A 23,076-nucleotide genomic window follows, 5' to 3' on the forward strand; every position below is an offset into this window, starting at 1 on the left:
ATTCCAGAGTTTCTTTTGCAGTTCATCCTCTCCCCCAGGCCTGAACCTTGGGGGTGGTATGGGGCATGCAGTTTCCACTCTGTTCCCAAACAGTCACATATCTTTTGCATAACTGCAGCCAAAAAGTCACCCCTCTATTGCTATTTATGCCCTAGTGGACCCCAAACCTTAGAGTGATGGCTATCATGAAGTGTACCGCGATCGTGGCTGGTTCTCTTCCTTGTGGGAACTCCCCGACGTATTTCGGAAACACATCCACACAACAGCAAAACTCAAAGTCATTCAATGGGAAGCAAAATATATCTGCACCTTCACCAAACTCCCCCTTGTGCAATAATCAGTGGGTCTATGCTCAAGTCTTGTAAAGGAAGGGAACATACTGCCTGGGGCCAAAGGCCTCTCATCCCGGTATACCCACAATCCCTCATCATTCTGCTCACATCCAGTATCAATCCATGCTCTCTGCTCTTCTGCTGTAGCAGACATTTGTGCTTCCTTCACATCAGCTGGCAACAATTGTCTCTCAATGAGCTGAATTGTTGGAATGCTTTTATTCATTAAAGGCACCATCTGTATTGTTTGTAACATGCCCTCTCTTGCTGGAGTGTCAGCCCTGGCGCTACCTCTGGCTATCTTGGTATTAACTCCTGTGTGGGCTTCACATTTTCCTTACTGCTATCCCGTTGGGTCGTAGTATTGCTTATAACAAGTGCTTGATTAAAGGGCCATTTTGAATGAAACGCCCTACTGCTGTTATGAAACCCCGATACTGCTACAGCTGGCCAAATTCATCGACAATTCCAAAGGCATTGCGTCGGTCAGTGTACATGTTAACAGTTTCCCCTCAGCTAGGACGCAGGCTCTTGTTACCACATACAGCTCAGCTTACTAGGCCGATGTACTAGATGGCAGAGCTGCACTTTCAACTATGGTGTCAACTGTTGTAATAAACACTAATTACGCAGCAGGGGTTGCTATCAGTCTGCTGGAGAAACCATCAGCGTATGTCTCATCGACTGCCTCTTCTAATGCTGTCTGTTGCAAATCTGGTCTTGGTGTGATGCAGTTTTCTACAATCTCAACACAGACATGCTTAGGGGTCTCATCAAAATAACCTATTGCAGGTAGCACTGTTGCCAAATTAACAGATGTGTAACTTTTAAAGATGATCTTAGCTTTAAAAAAAAAAAGTTGACCTCATAACCTGTGTGCCTGCCAGCAGAAAAATGTTGTGTTGCTCCAGATGACAACCACGGTACCTAATATGGCACCTACACAATACAAGTATAGGTCGACACAATAGTAGCCGTCTTCGCCCCCATCACAGCTGCCGACGCCCAGTCACTGCTGAAGGCAAAGTCACATTTTAGTATCCCACAGGTCTTTTAAGCTGTGCCGGCACACCACTTGCAATGCCATTTTGCTCTGACACAGAGATAGAAGGACAGTTTGTAGTCAGGCAGCCCCAATGCTGGGACAGTACATAATGTCTCTTTCAGTTTCTTGAAACAGTTTGAAAGTTCATTAGTCCATACAATGTTGTTGGGGGCATCTTTTAGCATACTCTGTCTCAAAATGGCATCATAACATCTGCATTCAGGGATCCACTGGTGGCAGTAGTTCATCATTAACAGGAAGGACATCAATCCTTTCTTGGTGGACGGGGGCTGCATGCCCTGAATCAATGTCATTCTGTCAGGTGACCTGCTGCTTGTAACTTGGGAAATCACATAACTCTGAGAAATCACCTGTTTTTTGGCAGCAGCTCTGGAATTCGGACCATGAATCAGTTGTGTTCTCTCTCCCGAAGGTTGCTCAGGAGGGCTACAATGTCTTTTTCACAGGCTGCAAGGGCTGAAGATGTCACAACAGTGTACTGCAAGACGATGCTACCTCCCTCCAGGTATAGGTGGCCCAAGTCTCTCTTTAGTGCCTGGGCATTGACCTTGGGAAACTCAGTGAAGGAAGTGTACTGTGTATATTTTAGGGTGAAGGCAAATAGGTCCTCACTTGTGGATGGACTTTAATGCTGAAAAAACCCTGAGAAGAGAAAAATACTCAACCTCTACAGGTAAAGATCAGGGTTCTCCAGTATCTGTCCTGGAGGGCCGGATCCATGCCAGATTTTCAGCATATCCACAATTAGATAACTGAGGGTATCTTCTAAATCTGGCTTGGATCCGGCCCTCCAGGACCGACCTTGGGGAACCCTGGCATAGATGGTAATATAGCATTGGTGTTGGGCACAACAGGCTCTAAGAGATCCACAAGTTCATACGGTAACTCTGCATTCTTCTTAGATTTTCTGTTATTGGGACAGCATGTTTTCAACAATCCTATCTCATTTTTTAAGTATCACTTTATGGAGAAGGCATTTTTTTTTGACAATCCTGCCTCATTTATGTATGTTTCCCAAACCTCTCAGTTTGCTAGTTTTAAGAACCTTGTTTTTAGTCATCTGTAAAGTCATATTACCCTCACACTTTAAAAATCTGCACTTTAGCACCATAATTCATCACCTGTCCGTGCATACACGAGTCTCAATGGAAATATAATATCCTTAGTTCTTTGTTAGTCCTGAAGGGGTTTGAGCATGAGGCCCAAATGTTTGCGGTGTTGCAGGTATTCTTCGGAGTCACAAAACTATGCTTGGGATCGTAGAACCTTAGTAGGCAGGGACTGAGTCATCCTACCATACGAGTACCCATGAGCCCGGGACTGACTAGCTATAGTGTCTCTTGCCCTCCTACTCACAGAGGAACAAGTGATTAGACACCCCAAATCACAACACTCCTGACCCTCTCAGGAATCGCTGTTACAGGACACACCCTTTCGTTCTCACACTTGTACCAGTCCAGAATAAGATCTGACAGACACAATAAAAGTTCAAAATGTTTATTTGAACTATAGTTATGCAGTATGCGTGCCACAGTGAATAAGAAGATGTCCAACACAAATACGGTCATTGTCCAGAACAAATGTTTGTCTGCCATGTAGGCAGGTGGTGCCTGCTCCCTTCTCCGGTTATAGCCTCACTCAATGCCTGCTCCCTCCTCCGTTATGACCTAAGTGCCTTTTCCCTCCTCCGGTTACAGACTCAGTGCCAGCTCCCTCCTCCGTTTACGGCCTCAGTGCCAGCTCCCTCCTCCGTTTACGGCCTCAGTGCCAGCTCCCTCCTCCGTTTACGGCCTCAGTGCCAGCTCCCTCCTCCGTTTACGGCCTCGGTGCCAGCTCCCTCCTCCGTTTATGTCCTCAGTGCCTGCTCCCTCCTCTGTTTACGACCTAAGTGCCTGCTCCCTCCTCCGGTTACGGCCTCAGTCCCTGCTCCCTCCTCCGTTTACTGACTCAGTGACTGCTCCCTCCTCCGGTTACACCCTCAGTGCCTGCTCCCTCCTCCGTTTACGACCTAAATGCCTGCTCCCTCCTCCGGTTCCGGCTTCAGTGCCTGCTCCCTCCTCCGTTTACGGCCCAATTGCTTGCTCCCTCCTCCGATTATGAACTCAGTGTCTGTTTGCAGAACCTTTATATACCGCTGTACCTTTGTATTATTTTTCATGTGTAGCATTGAGCTGTGTGCAGAGAAAAATACCCCACCTTAACCAGCTCCAACTCACCCAAACTTCTACTGCAGTCCCTCAGCTGTGCTCCCCCTTAGGGGTGGATACACCTGCTTGTGATTCACCATCCTCCCAAATACAGCCAACCAGTAAAACTATGGTAAGGAGTTTTCCTTCCCCACCACCCAACTCCCTTTAGTACAAAAACACCGACCTTAAGCTTGTTCCTGTAATGCTCAATACTGTACCCTTTCGCTCAACAGCTTTGCAACCAATACCTGCTAATCCCAAAAATAATAGTAATTTCCCAAAATAGACACATGCGCTCCATCTGAGCAATATAACATGGTGTCTACTTCTTTAATATTCACACGCGATTAAAATGTTATCCCCATGCTTGCACAAAAAACCTCTCATTGCTCTGTTCAGTTTGTGTCTGCCTTTGTCCATGCGCTGTGTTCCACGTCATCCCACCACACCGTTTTTAGAATAAATTCAGTCCATACGATGCACGCGCAGCCCCAAAGGTCCTTCGGCCTCACCAAGTCCTCTTTCATCTTCTTCAGCAGAGCGAGACCAAATCGCTGCACAGATCATTCTCCCCTAAATGCATTATTAGTAAATCTGGACATTTTATGCCCGTTAATAGCTCAGCCAGTAACAGCATCAGGTGCCCCTATAACTAAAGCCCATCATGCCTTAAAAAACAGATAACTCTACTCCCGTATATGTACCGCTCACAACACCTGGATCGTCCTCTCTCAACCCTCTTTATGTCCTCAGTCTGAAGACATTGCTGCCTCAGATGCAGCATCAGTCTGAAAACAGCACATGCCAAAGCCCTTTGCGTTCAATCCCAAGTAAACCAATGATTTTCCCAATATTCCCAAAAGATTGGCCGCAGTCACTCTCTCACCATCAGTAGAGTTAACAACCTCATCTCTTAAACCCATCTGGAAATTGTAAAATGTGTCAAAGGTCCGCCTGCCTCTGTCACAAGCCCAGTCTTCAACACAAATCATCTCTTTAGCAGTCTCTGGTCTGTTTTGTGACGCCTAATCCATATTTTCAAAAACATATCTTCCATCCCCACCTCTTATCTTTTTACACCTGGCCTGTTCCTTGAGCCCAACAATTCAGACACCATAAAAACATCCATAACAAGTTAAGACAAAAGATTTCAACTTCAAAATTGTCATAACAGCAAAACCCCAACACCCAGATTAACCTCGTCAACAAGTGAAATGGAATTGGTTCCCATAGCTTAGATTTTCTTACATTCACTTTTGACCAACCCGCTAGTACTCGCCTCACCAGTTCCCTAGCCGCTGGGTCATATGCCTAAATAATTTCACATGAATGACAAACCTCCCTGGTTTCCAGCAATGGCAACAGCTGATAAGCCCCTGTCAATCAAAGATAATCGAAAATGCATGAAGTCCTTGTTACTCAGTTCCAAACCATCTGTATCACCCCCTTTCTTCTGGCCTGACAATTTTTAAACTCCCATCAAGCCTGTTGTAGGTTCATCTAGTATTTACTCTTACAGATTGTTCGACAAGTTCCAGCGTGCCCGTTGCCCCAGTGACCAGATGACCTGTGGCAACTTGGTCTTCTGTTCTTCAAGTCCTAGGGCCAAACTTCGAAACCTCCTTCACTGCAAACAAGATAAAGTGTCAGCAAAGTCATAGCTCATTTCAGGGACATGCATTACTCTAAAAGCAATAATTGAAATGCACACAACTCTACCTAACCTTCCACAAGAGCAGTGGAACCCTCAAACCTTTCTCCTTCTGTTAATCAATTTCACCCCTGATATGTTATCCACGTTGAATGTTACTCTTCTGTTCATCCGTTCGACACAACACACCAACAAAGCAACCTCCAGTGAAAAAGTCACTGTTCTGCACACCACCAGCCATCCCAAAACAGGCCACAACCAGGGGCCTCTTGCTCAGAAAAAATCTGTGCATGTCACTTTGTCTCGTCCTCTGCAAAAACATGCTTACTCTGTTTAAATTCTAAATAACATGCTAGCATACATGCAGATCTGCCAGAGGAGCAAGTGCCATTCACCCTCTATGGTGAAGTAAATCCACCCCTGACATGGCGAAGCCCAACCTTGTACAAAACATTCTGCCAGCCCTGACCACTCTGCATGGAAAAATGAGAGGCACCAACACACATTTAACCTTATGGAGCACCAACTTCCACTCTTTGCAGACCTCTTCTAGCAATAAAACAATCTCTTGCACTTTGTCTCCTGGCAACCTCAACTGCATCTTCTTTGTGACAATTCTGAAACAAGCATTTGCAATGTAATAGGTCTCGCATTAGGAAAGTTTGAGCTATTGGTATTGTAAATGACAAATTTTGTATTTATGTGTTGGTTTTGAAAACAGCGTAATTAATAGCTTTGTCATTTACAATTCCAAAAGTTTTAACTTTTGCAAATGTAACACCTATAGCATTTGTAATGCAACATGTTTTGTGCTTACGTGACTTAGATGTATTGATATTACAAATAACAATGGCTTTAATTTTAAATAATTAATACTTAAATAAAAGTTATTGCAATTTATAATGGCAATAGCTTAAACTTTTGTAAATAACTTTTGTGAAGATTATGTTCAGTGCATTTTATTGTGACGAAAATCCAAGAACAGAAGTGAAATATAAAAAAAATGTTGTGACATTTGTAATAAAGATTTAGACAGGCTAGTCACATTGCCAACAGCTGTACAGAGATGTAAACATACTGTTACACAACACACACACATGCACGCCGTCTAACAACGCTCTCTGTAACCTGTTGTGTAGCAGGTGATCCGCACCACTCACACACGCACGCCCCCTGCCCGTGAACCACCAGATTGATAAGACCATTTGCTTTTCCAAACTGCTGAGGGTTGGGCCCGGGAGGGGCCAGCTGATGCAACATGGTGCATTACAGCACCTCTCTGAGGGCAGATTATATCAAAGGTGATTACTGACTCAGGATAGTTGAACCCTCGGATTACCAGCCAGAGACAGGTGGGGGGTAGGGAGGGGCAGCAAATTAAGTAAACCATAGGGGAAAAAAGAAAAAAAAGGGAAGAAAAAGAACTAACATTGTAATTACATTACTAGGCATGTGCTGATATTTTCAACAATCAGTGACTCAGAGGAATGGTTGTTCTACTGTTAAAATGAAGCATAGCCTCTCAATACAGCAACAGGTGAGCATGGTGGTGAGAATTGTTAAACCATGCAAAATGGTACATGCACGATATAAACAACGGCAGGGTCCTGCCTCTTAGAGAAGTCCTCTATTTGAGTTTGTTTAAAAAGGTACATTGATAGCGCGGTGTTAACATACATCAAATACGGCGCAGTGAGAGGCTGTCTTACACGTGGTGAGCATGTGGACACAATTGGTACATCAATTACGGCGCAGTGAATTGCAAGAAGGATGATAGTTAATGTTGTAGAAACGAGTTAAAAACAGTCGTGCAAGAAAGACGATAGTAAATGTTTGATAAGCAAAATAAAAACAGTCCTGCTGGTTTCCAATAGTACGTGCAGACGCAGTGACATGGTTTTAGCGAGTAGACAGATTCGAACCTGGCGTAGTGCTGGTAAGGATAATGAACGGCGGCGCGGTGTCAAGAACATTTGAGTTTAGACATACAAAACAGCATGAAGGGTGCACTCGTTGTTACCACAAAGTATTATGCAATGCAAGCAGGGGAAGAAAGTTTACCGAAGCAATGTCAGGAAGAATTATGCGGGTGGACCGGGGATACAGTCAACCCGGGCGGGATGTGGACCTGAAAGAATTGCGAAATTATAAGCAACTAAGCAAGTGCAGGAAATTGTGCGACAGGCTACAAGTAGCAAGAATTATATTTACCCAGTAATTAGTGGGTTTGCACGTCTCACGCTTGTTAATTTCTTTCCGTTGAGGATGGCGAATACAGCAATTTCTAGAGACAAGACCTGCGCGCGCACTGACAAAACCGAAAACTATCGTGGGGTGGTGGGACTTCAGTTTTGTGAAGCCCGCGTCCACTGAGTGCCTGGCCAGAGGAAGAGCCCCGCGGAGTCTGCAGATGTCTGGAGTGCCGGTAAGTGGGCCTTAGTTGTAGGGGGGGGCGGCAGGGAGGGGGGGGGTCTAGGTGCGCTTGTGTGTGTGTGTGCGCGCATGTGTGTATGTGTGCGACGGCGGGTGCGGGGTGGGGGCGTCGGCGGAATGTGTGTCTGTGTGCGTGTGTGTGTATGCAGTGTGCGTGCGTGGGTATGCCTACGTGTGTGTGTGCCTGCGTGTGTGTGTGTGTGTGTTTGTGCGGGACAGGGGATGTGCACGGCAGCCTTGGAAACAAGAATAGCCCGGTGAGTGGGGGGGTAGGGCGTGGGTGTAACCGTGTGTGTGCGCATGTGTAGCTGTGCGTGTGTATGTATATGTGTGGCTGTGTGTCTGTTAGCTGTGCGTGTGTATATGTGTGTCCCGATGCATTGTGCCTGCATGGGTGTATGTGTGTGTGCGCGCATGCGTGAGTGTGGCTGTGTGTGATTGAGAGAGGCTGTGAATGGGAGCCAGGGAATGTGCACGGCGCCATGCGTGCCCTCGAGGACAAATCTGAGACAGCAGAGGCGCGTGGCCAAACGCTGTCTCAGATTCCCCCGAAAGTGAAAACAATAGGTCTTTCGCTGACGCTCAACCTAAAAATGAATACAGTACTCGGGCCCTTTGTTTTTTCTGGTGCTAGGGGACCAAAATCTTCAATCAAGTGCTGAAAATGCCCAACACTTCTCTGTAATTACCTGCACCTCCCTTCCCAACAAACAAGAAATCTTCCAGATAATGTAAAATCAGCCTGTGACCAGCATCAAATCTGGCAACGGCCACTTAGCAATGGGCCTGCAATCCTTACTTCCTCCATTTCTTTCCTTAGTTTCTCCTTCATCATTGACTGAAGCTGACCAGCACTGTTGTCGCGGGCCTTGATATCTCAATGTAAAACCACCACTGAAACTCCCTTTGAGCCGGCCACTTCCCTCTCTGGATAACATGCCGGTCAAGCCATCATTTAAGGCTCAGACTGCTGCCCCCTGGCCCGGGATGACTCCCACTGTTCCCCCACCATCAACAGCCCAAACATTGTGTAAGCGGATGTCTCCACACACAGCCACAACATTTACACCAACAACAGCAAAACTGGTGGAAGCACATTCCACTGTTAAATGTGTAACATGCCACTTTTGGGACCCGGGCTGTGCTCTTCCATAGCTTCCCACCCTCCACAGACGGGACGAGCTAGCAAGGGCTGGTATTGAATCGGCATACCACTTGATGTAGGTGTCGCTGGTACCGGTCGTGGTAAAGACGTGTAACACCCCATCAGCAGCTTTTGTGATGGACTGATCGCGTGTTTAGGGGCGGTACTTCATGTCAGGATTCTAATACACAGTTAGGGCTCGGTTTACAGAGGTGTCGCCGAGGTGTGATTGAGGGGATTGACAGAGTTATGTGCGGACCACTAGTTCCGAAGGGCAAGGGTGTGACGGGTCAGTATTGAAGGAAGTTAAGAGATGTGCGTACCTAATAATTTTAGAATAATAAGATGCTAGGACAGGAATGTCCCCTGATAGTCACTGTTGGTTTTTGACTCACTGTCAGCCTCTCTTGCAATGACATGACACACAGATCGTTAAGGTCTGAGTGTGGGGGGGGGGGCGCACCCAAAGTGCAACCCTCCTGGATAAAACTATCACCATCCTCTCACTCTGCTGCAAGGGACTGGTACTGGTGGCAGCATCTCTGCTTGTGCCCCTTGTTAAATGTTTATTACTGCAGTATGGGGGGGAGGGGTGCAGCTTCTTCACCAGCTTCAGCTTTGCTGCTGTGTACTTGTGGGGGGAGGGGGCAGTCCATGCACCAGCCTCTGCTCTGGTGCAGTTTAACTGGACTGCCATGATCCTCAGGCCGGGGCACCGAGGCGCTAGATGACACACCTGTTCATCCATAGGGTCTAGCTGGGCGGGTCAGAAGCATGGTGTCCTCTTAATGCAGATCCCAAGGGCCCCGGTCCCCTCAGTCCATCACAGGTGGTGAGAGCCGGACAACCCTCAGACGTGCAGCGCCTTCATCTGAGCAGACACTCGACCTGTAGACTGACTGCTGGCAGTCCCTCTCTTTCTTTCTCTGTTTCCCACCACCCACCTTCTCTCTCTATCCCATTTTTCTCCCCTCTCTACCTCCTCACTCTGTCTCTCTTACACTCACTCTCCCCACCATCCCTCTCCTTGATCTCTCACGTTCTCTTTCCACTTCCTTCCTTTCTCTCCACATCAGTGTATCTCACTCCCTTTTCTCTCTTTCTCCCTCTCCTTTCACTTCTACCACTTTATCTCTACTCTCATATTCCCCTTTAATGTCACCACTCTCTCACTCCCTCTCTAACCATCACTTCGACTACTCTTTCGCCCCTCACCTGGACTGGAGACATGCGTCTGGGCACCAACGGAGGTAAGTGCTCATGGTAAGGCCGAGGCAGAGTGAGCCTGGCTGCCCCAGGAGCTGTGTGCGAGCGCGTGCACTAGTGGAGTGGCGCCCCCTGACGAGTCCAGTGAGAACACCCTCTAGTGAACTAGAATTAAGGTACAGTGTGAACTAAGACCTTGTACGAAGGGACCACCAAAGACACTGGCACCATTACAGCTCCAGAACTGGTACAGCCCACTCCAGAAGGAAAGGGGGGTTAACTACAGACCCAGAGAGAGCGGTGAGAACCTGAGGACCAAGTCCTATTCAACCTCCTGTCCTATTGTATAACTGTCCTATTGCATAACTGTCCTCATTCACAACTGTCCTACTGCACATTCACTGCGGCAGCACGATACTGTTATATGCCTGGATGAGGCCCATGTAGCGAAGCTGCTCGTTTCTTACATTGTCCTATTTTTCACAAAATTTCAGCTGTGACCTTCTGCACAGAGTTGCGTGCACGACAATGTTGGATTAGTTTCTCTGAAAGTGCTTTGTTTACACATCTAGCTTCACACAACATTAACACAATGACTCAAATCATCATTACAAGGCCCTTCTATGCACTATGTACAACTGTCGTTCGATCTTCATCCACGGGGCGATACGGCTAACTACATGAGGATCCCTATAGACCACACCCCAACCTCCAGAGTATCACTGGGTGCACCTTTCTGTCCCATCTATTTTTTGAGTACAGTCCTGAACTGTGTGTTTGTGATTAAAACACGTTTCATTTTTCAAGTAAAAGCACTGGCTGGACAATCATTTAACTGTTTTATGCTTTAGAGAGTTCTTTGTTTCTAACCCGCACCTTCTCCTTGAGTAAGCCTTGGACAGCTCGACTTCACTACTCTGGGAGTCAAGGGGTGAGGGGTTCACTTGGTGCTCAGTCTTGGACCCCACAGTAGGGTGAAGCCCCAGGACACCAGTGGTAACAGGTTCTCCTTGTTATAGTTTGAGTCCAGTTACCCCAGATTGACACAGAGCTCCTGGAAAAAGTTTGACAATTGCAAGTATCGTAAATTGATCTGTTTAGTATGTTTTTGTAAAATGTTTGACCTGCAATATTAATTCATCACCATCAAATCTCTTTTTAATCAGATAATGTTAATATTTGTACTGAAGTAAACCAAAACTATAACCCCAGAATTCATACTTATCTTAAATGAATGTCTAAGGCTAGGAGGTCCATTTCTCAGTGACCTCAGCTGCAGCCATTGGTAACAGCATGAAGGTTTATATAAATGATACAATACAGTGCAATCATTACTAGAAAGTTGGAGAAGCCCCTGTCAGATGTGTCTCAACCTACTGAGCTACCTTATAGATGGATGTAATGACAATAAAGCTGAAAGAGAGCATTCTCAGTCCACGTCTTACTCAAGAGACAAGAATTACATCCAGTCTCCATGAAGGAAAGACGAGGATATTAAGAAGCAAAACCCCTAAAGGGATGAAGAGGTGACTGGTGTAACGCAATATTCCTGCCATTATAGAAGCAGCATTTAAAACTAATAGCAAAATCATTCTGCTTTGCTTGACCTGGTGTCAAAACCTCACTCCAAGTGACCCCCCCTCCAGGCCTGACGTATTGTGTCATTATAAATTTCCATTATGGGACAGGTGTTTTGATGCTTTCTATTAAGTACCTTCTCATCTTATTAATTAAAAGCATCTCTGCATGTGCTCTGGGTCACATTATCACTGTGTGGGGGGAGGGAGGGAAGGATGAGGGGCTGAAGCTCCCTGCAGCTCTCACACCAGCCTCAGCTCTGCTCTTCCATAGACATAGAAGAACGGGAAGAGCCTCTGTGTGAAGGGGGCCTGCGGGTAGGAGTAGAGAAGCTCCATGGAGTCAGCATTGTACAGGGACAGCCGCCCCCCCTCGTAGTCCAGATACACCCCCAGCTTCAGGGGCTTCTCACGAGGGGACAGAAGGGTCTGAGGGGAGGTGAGAGACGAGTACTGACCATTAAACCCCTGCACAGCCCAGACTCCGACCTCAGGTGACCATGTGATCTCTCCCTTCCTCTTCACAGACTCTGCTGCGACTCCCACATGCCACAGCGCCCCCTCCTGCAGCAGCTGCACCTCCCAGTAATGTCTGCCGGAGGTGAACCCCTCGCTCCCCAGCACACAGGAACAGTTGGAGAATCTCTTGGGGGTGTCCGGCAGGTTCTTCCATGTGCCCGTCTCTCTCACTCGTCTCCCCCCCTCAGACAGGAGGAGCTGTGGATGAGCCGTGTCAGGATCCAGAGTCACCATCACTGCAGAGAAGAGATTCAGAATTAGAGATTTAATGACACAAATAAAGGCTGTAATTACTGCTTCTGTTTTACATATGATTAATTTACACCACATCTGGAAGGAGCACGCTGTGCTAGAGAGCGCGCAGCACTAGACTGCTCACTACATTAAAGCGTGCGGCATTAGACTGCTCACTACACTAAAGCGCAGAGCACTAGACTGCTCACCACATTAAAGCGCGCGGCACTAGACTGCTCACTACACTAAAGCGCACATTCATCTAGAGCACACACTACATCAAACAGCACACTGCACTACATAGACAAGGCATTCTACTACACACTACACTGCACCTCACAGCATATACGACACCACACTACCACACAAGGCTTGCTACACTACACTATATAGACAGGACATTCCACTACACACTACACTGCACCACACGCCATACTGTGCACAAGCACTGTACTACACTGAACACTGCACCAGATAGGGCACTGTACTAGTCAGTACACTGGACTAGATGGCACAAAGTAACTGATACAGGAAGTGTAATATACTAGTCAGTACTATATATTACATGGTTTAAAGGAAGAGAGCTACTAGAAGGTATACCGTACTAGTTAGCATTAGACAGCACAGAGTGACAGAGCTACTCTGAGGCATACAGTACTACTAGAAGTTATATAGTACTAATTAGAACACTGTTTTAGATGGTAGAGTAAGTACTAGATGTTGTACAAGACTAGCCAGTTCACTGTATTAGATGGTACAGAGTGACAGAGCGACTAAAATGTGCACAGTGCTAGTCAGTACACCGCATTAGAAGGCACAGAGTGTTAGCGTTCCTCAAAAGTAAACTACTAGTCAGTACACTTGATTAGTTAGTACAGAGCAACAGAGCTACTCCAATGTATACAGTACTAGTCAGTACACTGTATTGGATGATACGGAGTGATAGACCTACTAGAAGGTGTACTGTACTAGTCAGTAAATTGCATTACATGGCACAGAGCAAGAGAGCTTCTAGAAGGTGTACTGTACCAGTTAGTACATGGCTTTAGATAGTGCAGTGTTACTCAAAAGGATACTGTACAACCCAGGACACTGCACTGGATGGTACAGAGTACGAGAGCTACTAGAAGGTATACAGTACTGCTCGGTACATTGCATTAGATAGCAAAGAGTGACAGCGCTACTAGAAGGTATACAGAACTAGTCAGTACACTGCATTAGGTGGTACTGAGTGACAGAGCTACTTCAAAGTATACTGTACTATTCAGTACATTGCATTAGATGGTACAGAGTGATAGAGCTACTAGAAGGTATACTGACCTAGTCAGTACACTAGATTAGTTGGTACAGAGCAACAGAGATACTCCAAGGTATTCAGTACTAGTCAGTACACTGCATTAGATGGCAAAGAATGATAGCTACTAAAAAGTATACAGTGCTAGTCAGCACACTGCATTAGATGGTACAGTGACAGAGGTACTATGAGGTGTACTGTACTAGTCAGTACAATGTAGTAGATGAGACAGTAAGAGAGCTACTAGAAGGTATACTGTACTAGTCAGTACACTGCAATAGATAGTGCAAAGTGGCAGTTACTCCAAGGCGTACAGTGCTAGTCAGTAAAGTGAATCAGATGGCATAGAGTCACAGAGCTACTCCAAGGTATACTTTACTACTCAGTACACTGCGTTATATGGCACGAAGTAAAAGAGCTACTCCAAAGGTATGGTGCAAATTAGGAGAGCTACTAGAAGGCATACAATACTAGTCAGTGCACTGTATTAGATGGTAATGACTGACAGAGCTACCCGTAGTGTTACTGGCAATTCGATCACGAGGGAAACAGAAGTGACACGAGTGATGCGAGGATGCGCTGCAATCCTTGGAGCGGATCGGAGAGGCTCAGCTCCTGTGAGGCCCTGTGAGGCTCAGGCCCTTACTCCGGCCTCGGCGCATTGCTAGAGCTCAGAGCTTGTACCAGCCTGTGCTGGCATCCCCACGGCTCCGCTCCAAAGAGAGAAGTTGCCTGTGCGGTCCCAGCGGTCCCTTGGCAGTGAGGTCTCGCCAGCAAGGCTCCGGCAGCAAGACACCGGCATGGGCCGCAGTTGCGGTAGTGTGGCCCTGCATGGGACGTTTACCACACTTAGGCTCGCTCCGTTCAGCATCGGCCTCTTTGCAGCTGGGATATTCAGGCCAATTCAATGAGTGCGGCTGGTGAACCGTTGAGGACACAGGGGCAACGAGAAGGTATTGACACTGGAAGCAACTAGAGCTGGGGATTATACTCAAGAACCCAGGAAGCAGGTGGTTGCAGGCAGTGGCATAGCATAGGCCTCCGCGGTGCAGGGGGAACTCTGGGCTGCAGGAGGCCTCTCAGCACAGTACTCAGGCCTGAGAGCTCCGGATTAAATGCGGAAGGGGCCCCTCGATGTACCTTGCATGGGGGCCCCCCTCATCTTTCGTTACGCCACTGGTTGCAGGTAAGGCCAGTGCCGCGGTAATCTCCAATAGGCGCGGAAACAGCCAGCACAAGGCCGTGAAGCTTGCTCCTTCAGAGATCCGCACCTGTAGCTGACCGTCCAACATGCCAGTGGCCCAGTGAAAAAAAACCTCCCACTAATAGCCTTGCTGGGGCAAAGACTTGTGTGTGACTTTGCGTGTTCAAGTAACCATCGTGTGAGTGCGTGGGGTGCGCAGTGTAATCTTTAAGCACCCGGCAGCGCATAAAGTGGAAATCATGCGAAGGTACTCACCACACGACGGCTATTATATTTACTCCGTCAATTTAGATACTCAGTATAGCGTGGTTGATAGTCCCACTATGGGCTCAGGAAGAACAGGAGGGGAGCCAATAACTGCTCGGCGTAGACAAAAGTGTTCCAATGAGTTGATTTTTTACAGGAATTAAACCCACGCAAGCAGAGGCTACAACAGAACAAGAAGGGGATTTACTTCAATTATACCAGAGCATCCAACTACCAGCCAAATAGTTCAGGAGAAATGGAGACGAAATTCATTTTTTTACAGAATCCAGTGGCTGCTTTACTTACATATCACAAGGAGGCAGGTGGATTACAAGCCTACTATGTGCGTTTTAACCTGGTTTTTCCTAAATAACGCCCAAAACTCAGAAGATATCTCTAAAGTCTGTTACCTCCGCAGAAATTAAAACTAAAAAACCTGCCTTCCGGTGGGAGGACTTGGCGAAAAGGAGCTTCTGAGCCATGGAGAGAAGCCAAATTCAGGTGTTCAGCTCATTTAAGTCATAATGACTTGGGGATTTTGCAGTCTGAGTTGGATAAAGTTCCTGAGGGACTGGTTCTTAATTCCAATGGTGACTGGTGGCTGAATGTGTAATAGAGACAAACACTGTCCCGACAAAGGGGCAAGGTTAGGCAAGTGATAATTGAGTTGCACCATCCATGTAACTCCAACGATAACAGCTTTAAGACTCAACTTTCAGGCTTGGACGGCAAGGATCCTGTCCAGGGAACAAAACAGTAAAGTACCAATGGCATTTCTCTAATAGGGCTGTCGAATTCCATGTGAGTTGTGGAGGAAGACTCAATTGGATGAGACCTTTCCACTCACAGGTGGAGCCACAGGCAAAGCCTGTGTTGATACAGGAAGAAGGAATACCTCTGGCTGCCCCCCTCATAACTGACTCCAGACATCTCCCTACAAGCCGAAGTACTGGACCGCCACTCCCCTTGTCGGGGAGGAAGCGACAACAATACGTGGAATATTTTGCTTAGTTCCTTTCAAACGGTCATCAAAGCCTTAATATACCAGTCTAGTAAGTCTGACATCTAGGTGGACTTATTGAATTCAATGGCTCTCTACATTATCACAATTGATTCAAAAATTGGGGCATTAAATGCACTGGTCCAGAGGGCACAAGTTGACACACAACATGTTCCTGCTTGTGTCTGCAGCCCAGTTTTAGATAAACTGGCATCGCTCCCAAGAATTATAGAATCTGTTTTGGACGACATTAAGCGGCAGTTAAAGACAACTCCAAGAACAGTGGACATTACCACGCCAACCAATTCCGACAATTGTGCTCCAAATAATACAGTTCATAGTAAAAAAAAACACAATTAGGAAAGGTTACAGTGGAGCAGAGTGAAGTGATTTCAGGACAGCAGCGTAGTGAAGCCGAAAGGTCGTTAACTAGCAGGTGCCACAGGAGAACTGAAAGCTGTGTTGTCCCTCTGCTTTGTCCACTTCACAAAACTTTTATAGATCTGTTAAAAACAGTAACGCATATTACCCATACTTTATTAAGGTCAACCCCACTTCAAAAATACTTTATTCGGCTACCAAAAGCCATAAAAGCACACAATTAAAACATATAAAGACTTTGGAAGGACTATCAACACATTAAAAAAGAAAAGAAATAGTATACATGACCATTACAAGGATCCCCATCCTACACATATTACAAAAAGAGCAATTAATCACTTAGGTCAAATTGAAGTAAAACACATTAAAAAAATCATCCAAATATCAATGCATTTAAAAACGCAACAAATAAAATACCACACCACTAAATGATTAAGAAATATACCCATGATTAATTATTTAAAATATGCTAAAAATGTATATAATGTCATAAACTTATTTTAAAAGGTTGCGAGGAGGAGCCACGCTAGCAATCAAGATGGCCGCGTAAGCTCCCGGCTCCGCCGACCTCCGCCAGCAGCTCGTATATCCTGTCATCAATCCTGAACTCGCACCAGACTCCCGTGTTCATGAAGTGTTTCTGCTTCTAAAGGTGCAATCCCGACGTTTTTATCTTATCGGATGACGACGATACGCCGTGTTTCCGTTCTCGGCCTAACTCGGCGTGGAAGCCGGGGCCTCGATTTCTAGCCCATCCGGGTTAGAGTTGATCAACATCGGCCGCTGGACCTAGACTGAGCCCGGTCTCCCGAAGTGTGTCGTAATCTGCTTGTTTTGGATGGCGAAATTGTGAACGGTCTGCACCGAGGACACAGCAGCGTGACTCACCGGTTGCCGTGGTCGGGGGTCCGGAGCCCGGAGACCCTGCTAGCCTCCCGGGGTGGACGGGCTTGGGCCCTCGCTAGCGGCGAAGGTGTCGATATTGCAAGATGGAGAGCGCCCACTGTTGTCATCGGCTTAGCGTGGGCCTGTTACCCCGGAGTAGCCGGCCTCCGGGGTTCAAGTCCTGCTCTGTCGCTTCGTGAGAGGGGATGGGGCGGACGGAAGGCACGCCATCGCTGCAGGCCGTAATGGCCGCCATTGGGGTGCTCCATTCGCAGGTCACCGCTGTGTTCCGGACACTGACTGTGAAAGTGAACGGTATCTTGGGACCGGATGACGACTCTTCGCTAAGTTTTCAACCAGCCATGGTACCAGCGGTGCAATGTGCGCTTGAGATCGAGGACCCCGTGCGGAAACCAGATTTAATGAGCTTTGTCGGTTCCCGACCAACAGCTAGCAAGCCTGTGACTATCGCCAGCATCTCCTGCTCGATCCTGCTGCCGCCTAACACAGATATGGACAGTCTTCTGTGCCGTAACAAGTTTCTCAGTGACTATTGGAGAGATTCGCTATTCTTGGACACTCTTCCTCCCTCGATTTGTGGACATCGTGAACTTTTATCCTGTTTTCGATCCTGTTGCACTGACATGAACTTTTACGAACGCTCTGCTTTTTCCATTAGGATGGTGGTTCGAGTGAAAAAGGCTCTCACGAAAAACCGTACTGGCCAGGGTTGAACTTGACTGCTTGGGTTTGATAAAATATCTTGATTCGATGCCGGGATTATAACCTATAATGTTGTGGGAGTTGGGTGTTTTTTTTTTTGCTAAACTCCCCCCGATTGGTCTGTATATTTTGCTATATACTGTCTTGACTATGTTGCGGGGTGGTCGCTTCTGGCGGGGGGAAAGGGAGACCGGGGGTGTGTTTGATTCTCCTCCTCCGCTTTATCTTCTTTCCTTCCTTTAGGGCAAGTTCTTGGGCGACAGGCACGCTGCTAGTGGGGTTAGGCCGTAGCGATTGCAGGGTTGAAGGGTTGGGGGAGGGGGTTTTTATTTTGTCTTTGTTTTGTTCTATGGCCCCTTTTTTCTTTCTTTTCTCCTTCCACGAGAGGTGGCTTGTTTATCCTTCACTCGTTCCTTGTTCATCTGGGTGTCTACACTGGCTTTAATTATCCTGTAACTTGTAGGGCTGAGTCTTGTGGATGGGATTGGTCTAGACCGTCTATTATACTGTTTGATTTCCTTTTTATATGCGTAATTAAGATGACGTCACATGTTCCTTCCAAGTTGTTTATTTGCATGGATACTTCCCTCGCTTATCCCTGCTCTGTATTTTATGGTATGACACCTGATATCTGTAATGCCTCCTCTTGTTTCATTAATAAAAACTTTTTTTTAAAAATTTTAAAAAAGGTTGCTAGGCAATTACTGCAGGGACATCTTCTTCCTAGATCTCATTGCCCCTAGCAGAAAACTTGCAACCCCAAAGCCCACCACAGGGGAGGGTCGCATTTGTAAAAATAACAGAGCAGGCTTTACTTGAACAAAGTTTGCCTCTCTCAATAGCGGCACTATCAATTTCTTACGAAGTGGGGTATAAAATTCACAGAAAAAGATAAAATGTAAAGTTTCCTGTTCCGAAAAAGTATCACAGGGGCACAGCTTTAAGGTACCTGGCCGTGAAAACCCCTTGGGGAAGGCTAAAGACCAGGACACGTGATTCAGCCGGAATCTAGTTAAAACAAATCGATGTTGTACGTTTGTTACTAGTGACAAATAGGACTGTGGCTTTGGGGTCGAACTGAGGATGACATACCTTCTCACCATGGGCTTGGCAAGTTCGAGGCCCTCCCTAGTCATCTGATGCCTACCCAAGAACTTCATTTTAATGTCCTTGATCGCTGCCGGTCGTAAAGATTTTGGTTTACTATACATATCTGGACAGCCCAGCAGCGTCAATTGCTCCCGTATGTATTTTGGCAATGGAATTTGTAGGGCCCCATCAAGGGCAATGCAATCCATGATGACCATCTGATTCAGAGCGGGAGAAATACTTGACCAAATCCTCAACCAACACATCAGGGGTGCAACAGCAATATAATCCGAGATGTACCCCAAGCCAAGCTCCTCATGTAAAATAAAGGCAGGGGTACTAGAGGGGAGAGCTAGGAGGCCGCGCAGACATTTGTTTTGGACCCCCTGGATGTCCCTCAAATCCCTGTGACCCCTATACGTCACACCCATATGACGCCATAGGGATACATTTCTCTTTATAAACATTGTGTAGGGCAGGTATTTTTTCCACCCGTCTTTTGGCAAAATCCCAAACGGCCCGACTTCTCTGGCCAAAGTGTTCTTTTTTTAATTGCCTTAGCTCAGCCCAGGACCCATTATTGTCAAATAACATCCCAAAATACGGAAAAATGCACACTTTTGAAAATTCCACCCCCTTACAAAACAAGCATTGAAAATGCAATAGGTCTCGCCCTCGTTTAAGTTAAAGCAATTCTGTTTGTAATTAGGTGGCTTTTTAGCTTTGCTTTTACAAGTGTCTTTCAAACTTTCATGTACATAACATGCATATGTATGCATATATGTATATGTATGCATGCATTTATATTTATATTTTTATACATATGTAGATGTATATATGTATGTATTTATATATATACACATACATATATATATATAAATGTGTATGCATATATATACATATATATGTGCATATGTGTGCGCATAGAGAGGTGGAGAGGTAGAGAGAGGCAGCGAGAGAGGTAGAGCGAGAGGTAACGCGAGAGGTAGAGAGGTAAGATGTAGAGTGAGTAGTACAGAGTAGAGAGTGAGTAGTAGAGCGTAGAGTGAGTAATATAGAGTAGAGTGAGTAGTAGAGAGTGAGTAGTGGAGAGTAGTAGAGAGTGAGTAGTAGAGAGTAGTAGAGTGAGTAGGAGAGCGTGATTAGAGAGTGAGTAGTATAGAGTGGTAGAGAGTGAGTAGTAGAGAGTAGTACAGAATGAGTAGAGTAGTAGAGAGAGTGGTAGAGAGTGAGTGGTAGAGAGTGAGTAGTAGAGAGTGAGTTGTAGAGAGTGGTAGAGAGTGAGTAGAGAGGAGCAGAGAGTAGTAGAGAGTGAGTAGTAGAGAATGAGTAGAGAGTAGAGTAGTAGAGAGTTTTAGAGAGAGTAGTAGAGAGTGAGTAGTAGAAGTAGAGAGTGAGTAGTAGTGAGTAGTAGAGAGTGAGTAGTAGAGAGTAGTAGAGTGAGTAGTAGAGAGTGAGTAGGAGAGAGTGATTAGAGAGTGAGTAGTAGAGAGTGAGTAGAGAGTAGCGGAGAGTAATAGAGAGTAGTAGAGAGGGAGTAGTAGAGCAGTAGAGAATGAGTAGAGAGTAGAGTAGTAGAGTGAGTAGTAGAGAGTGGTAGAGAGTAGTAGAGAGTGAGTAGTAGAGAGAAGTAGAGAATGAGTAGTAGAGTAGAGTAGTAGAGTAGTAGAGTGATAAGTAGAGAGTAGTAGAGAGTGAGTAGTAGAGAGTGAGTAGTGGAGAGTGAGTAGTAGAGAATAGTAGACTGAGTAGAGAGGAGAGTAGTAGAGAGTGAGTAGTAGAGAGTATAGTAGAGAGTATAGTAGAGAGTAGTAGAGAGTGAGTAGAGAGTAGTATATAGTAGAAGAAAGTGAGTAGAAGAGTAGGAGAGAGTAGTAGAGAGTGAGTAGAGAGTAGTAGAGATTGAGTAGAGTGTCACACACAGTGTCACACACACAGTGTGTCAGTGTCTCACACACAGTGGCTTACACAAACTGTCTCACACAATGTCTTACACACAGTGTCACACACACAGTGTCTCACGCACAGTGTCTCACACACACAGTGTCTCACAGTGTCACACATACAGTAACACACATACAGTAACACACATACATACACACACACACACAGTGTCTCACACCGTGTCTCACACGCAGTGTCTCACACGCACAGTCTCACACGCAGTCTCACACGCAGTGTCTCACACACAGCCTCACACACACACAGTCGCACACACACACAGTCGCACACACACAGTCGCACACACACACACAGTCTCACACACACACACAGTCTCTCACACACACACAGTCTCTCACACATTAATTGCAGGTTTGTCCCACAACAATGCTTGAGCGGCGAGAGGTGACAGTGTCCTCCTGATGTATCATACCTTCATTGCCTCGCCCACTGGAAAGCGCTCCAATACCTTCGGGTCGACTTTGCGCTATATAAAACTGCACATAAAAAAAACCCTCATCTGGATTCTGAGGTGTCAGCAGAGGACTGAATGTACCCGTCCCCTCACATGCGCTACACACGCTCTGCCTCACATCCTATCGGGGAGAAATAGGCCTTCCCTGCCTCCCACACCAGCCTTCTGCTGCGGGCCTCCCCCTCACTTCCGCTGCCCCTTACGGGTTTATGGCAGGTTTGTCCCACAACAAGGCTTGAGCGGTGAGAGGCAACAGCGTCCTCCTGCTGTATTATACCTTCATTGCCTCGCCCGCCTCATCACACACTCTGCCCTCTTCTTCATACGTCCACCACTCCACTCTGTCCCCGCCAGGCCGTCATATCTTAATGTGTCCACAAACAAGTGTGCATTAAGATGATCACAGTTCTTTGCTTTTATCAAAGCAAATTCAGGTGCTCTGTTTTTGGCGGCGAGGCCCGCCGAGAACCTTCCCTCTGCTTCGGCCCTGCCTGCGCCTCTTCCTTCTACCTTTTCACCCCTCTCTCTGGAGCTGGTCTTTATGGGGCCATGTGTCTAAACACATGGCCCCATAAAGATAAGAAAGCTTTTGCGACGGGAGGAAGGCAGACGAGCCCATCCAAATGGACTGTCTGAAAAAGAGAAAAGTATACGTCATTCAAACCTCTTTTCCAATGGCGGGCCACCGTTTAGCATAAACGGTGACGCCGGCCAATGGAAAAGAGGGGCGGGGCTTGAAGACCTTGACTGAAAGTCCCTCAAAAATATAAAATCTCACTGAGCGAGCTGTGCATGTGCGCAGCCACGCTAGCTGAGACCTAAGAACGTTGTCTTATCAGCCTTTTTACTGCCCATTGTCATTGTGTGCGATTTGGTAAAATTGGTCGCTAAATCAAGTGACTCCATAAAATCAATAAAGGTATTTAAAAGATTTTGGAGACCTATGGCGGTCCTTGCGAACAACACTGCATCATCTGCGTACAGTTATGCTGGAACCAATTTGGACCCAGCTCTTGGGATGTCTTGAGTACTGCCTGTGAGGTGGTTTCTTAGTTTATTTATGTAAAGTGTGAACAATAGAGGTGCCACAATACACCTCTTTCGTACCCCTTGCTTAACCTCCCAACAATCCGTTTAACTACCGTCATCTTTAAATCTTACCGCCGCCGTTGTTATTATGGGCATAGTGTAACAAGCATTTGCAATGCAATAGGTCTCGCATTGCTGAAAGTATGAGCTATTGGCGTTGCATTATTATTTGCAACGTCAATAGGTCGAACTTTCAGTAATGCGAGAACTATTACATTGCAAGTGCTTGTATAATATTGATCTTACCTCTGGGATCCCATGACATTCTACAGCAGGCCAGTGGCCTGTAGAAAAGGGCCTAAATGTTCCCCCTTCAGATAACGACATGGATGGACGCTGCATGTGTGTGTGAGGAGTGGGTGGCAGGCTGTGCGAGTGAGGAGTCAAGAGATGTCTGC

The 23,076-nt window shown here is 46.4% G+C and overlaps 1 protein-coding gene and 1 long non-coding RNA gene across 3 annotated transcripts in view; one reads left to right on the forward strand and one right to left on the reverse strand.

Annotated features, from left to right (window-relative positions):
• The window catches only part of LOC144754161 (uncharacterized), a 638,643-nt gene that overhangs the window by 197,760 nt on the left and 417,807 nt on the right, over nt 1–23,076 (forward strand). The gene's annotated exons all lie outside the window — the stretch shown is intronic.
• Nucleotides 2,880–23,076, reverse strand: part of LOC144754153 (E3 ubiquitin-protein ligase TRIM39-like) — a 91,412-nt gene continuing 71,215 nt past the window's right edge. Inside the window, exons 6-7 of one of the 2 annotated variants that reach the window (XM_078641734.1) lie at nt 12,057–12,353; nt 2,880–5,214 (exon numbers count right to left, since the gene is read on the reverse strand). In XM_078641734.1, the coding sequence (XP_078497860.1) occupies nt 5,180–5,214; nt 12,057–12,353 (332 nt within the window). In that variant the 3' untranslated portion in view covers nt 2,880–5,179. Of the gene's footprint in view, nt 5,215–6,181; nt 12,354–23,076 lie in introns of those variants that run through there. The other variant, XM_078641733.1, reaches the window with a different exon arrangement.

Source organism: Lissotriton helveticus, chromosome 5_1 (assembly GCF_964261635.1).
Source record: "Lissotriton helveticus chromosome 5_1, aLisHel1.1, whole genome shotgun sequence".
In the NCBI taxonomy this organism is placed as follows: domain Eukaryota; kingdom Metazoa; phylum Chordata; class Amphibia; order Caudata; family Salamandridae; genus Lissotriton; species Lissotriton helveticus.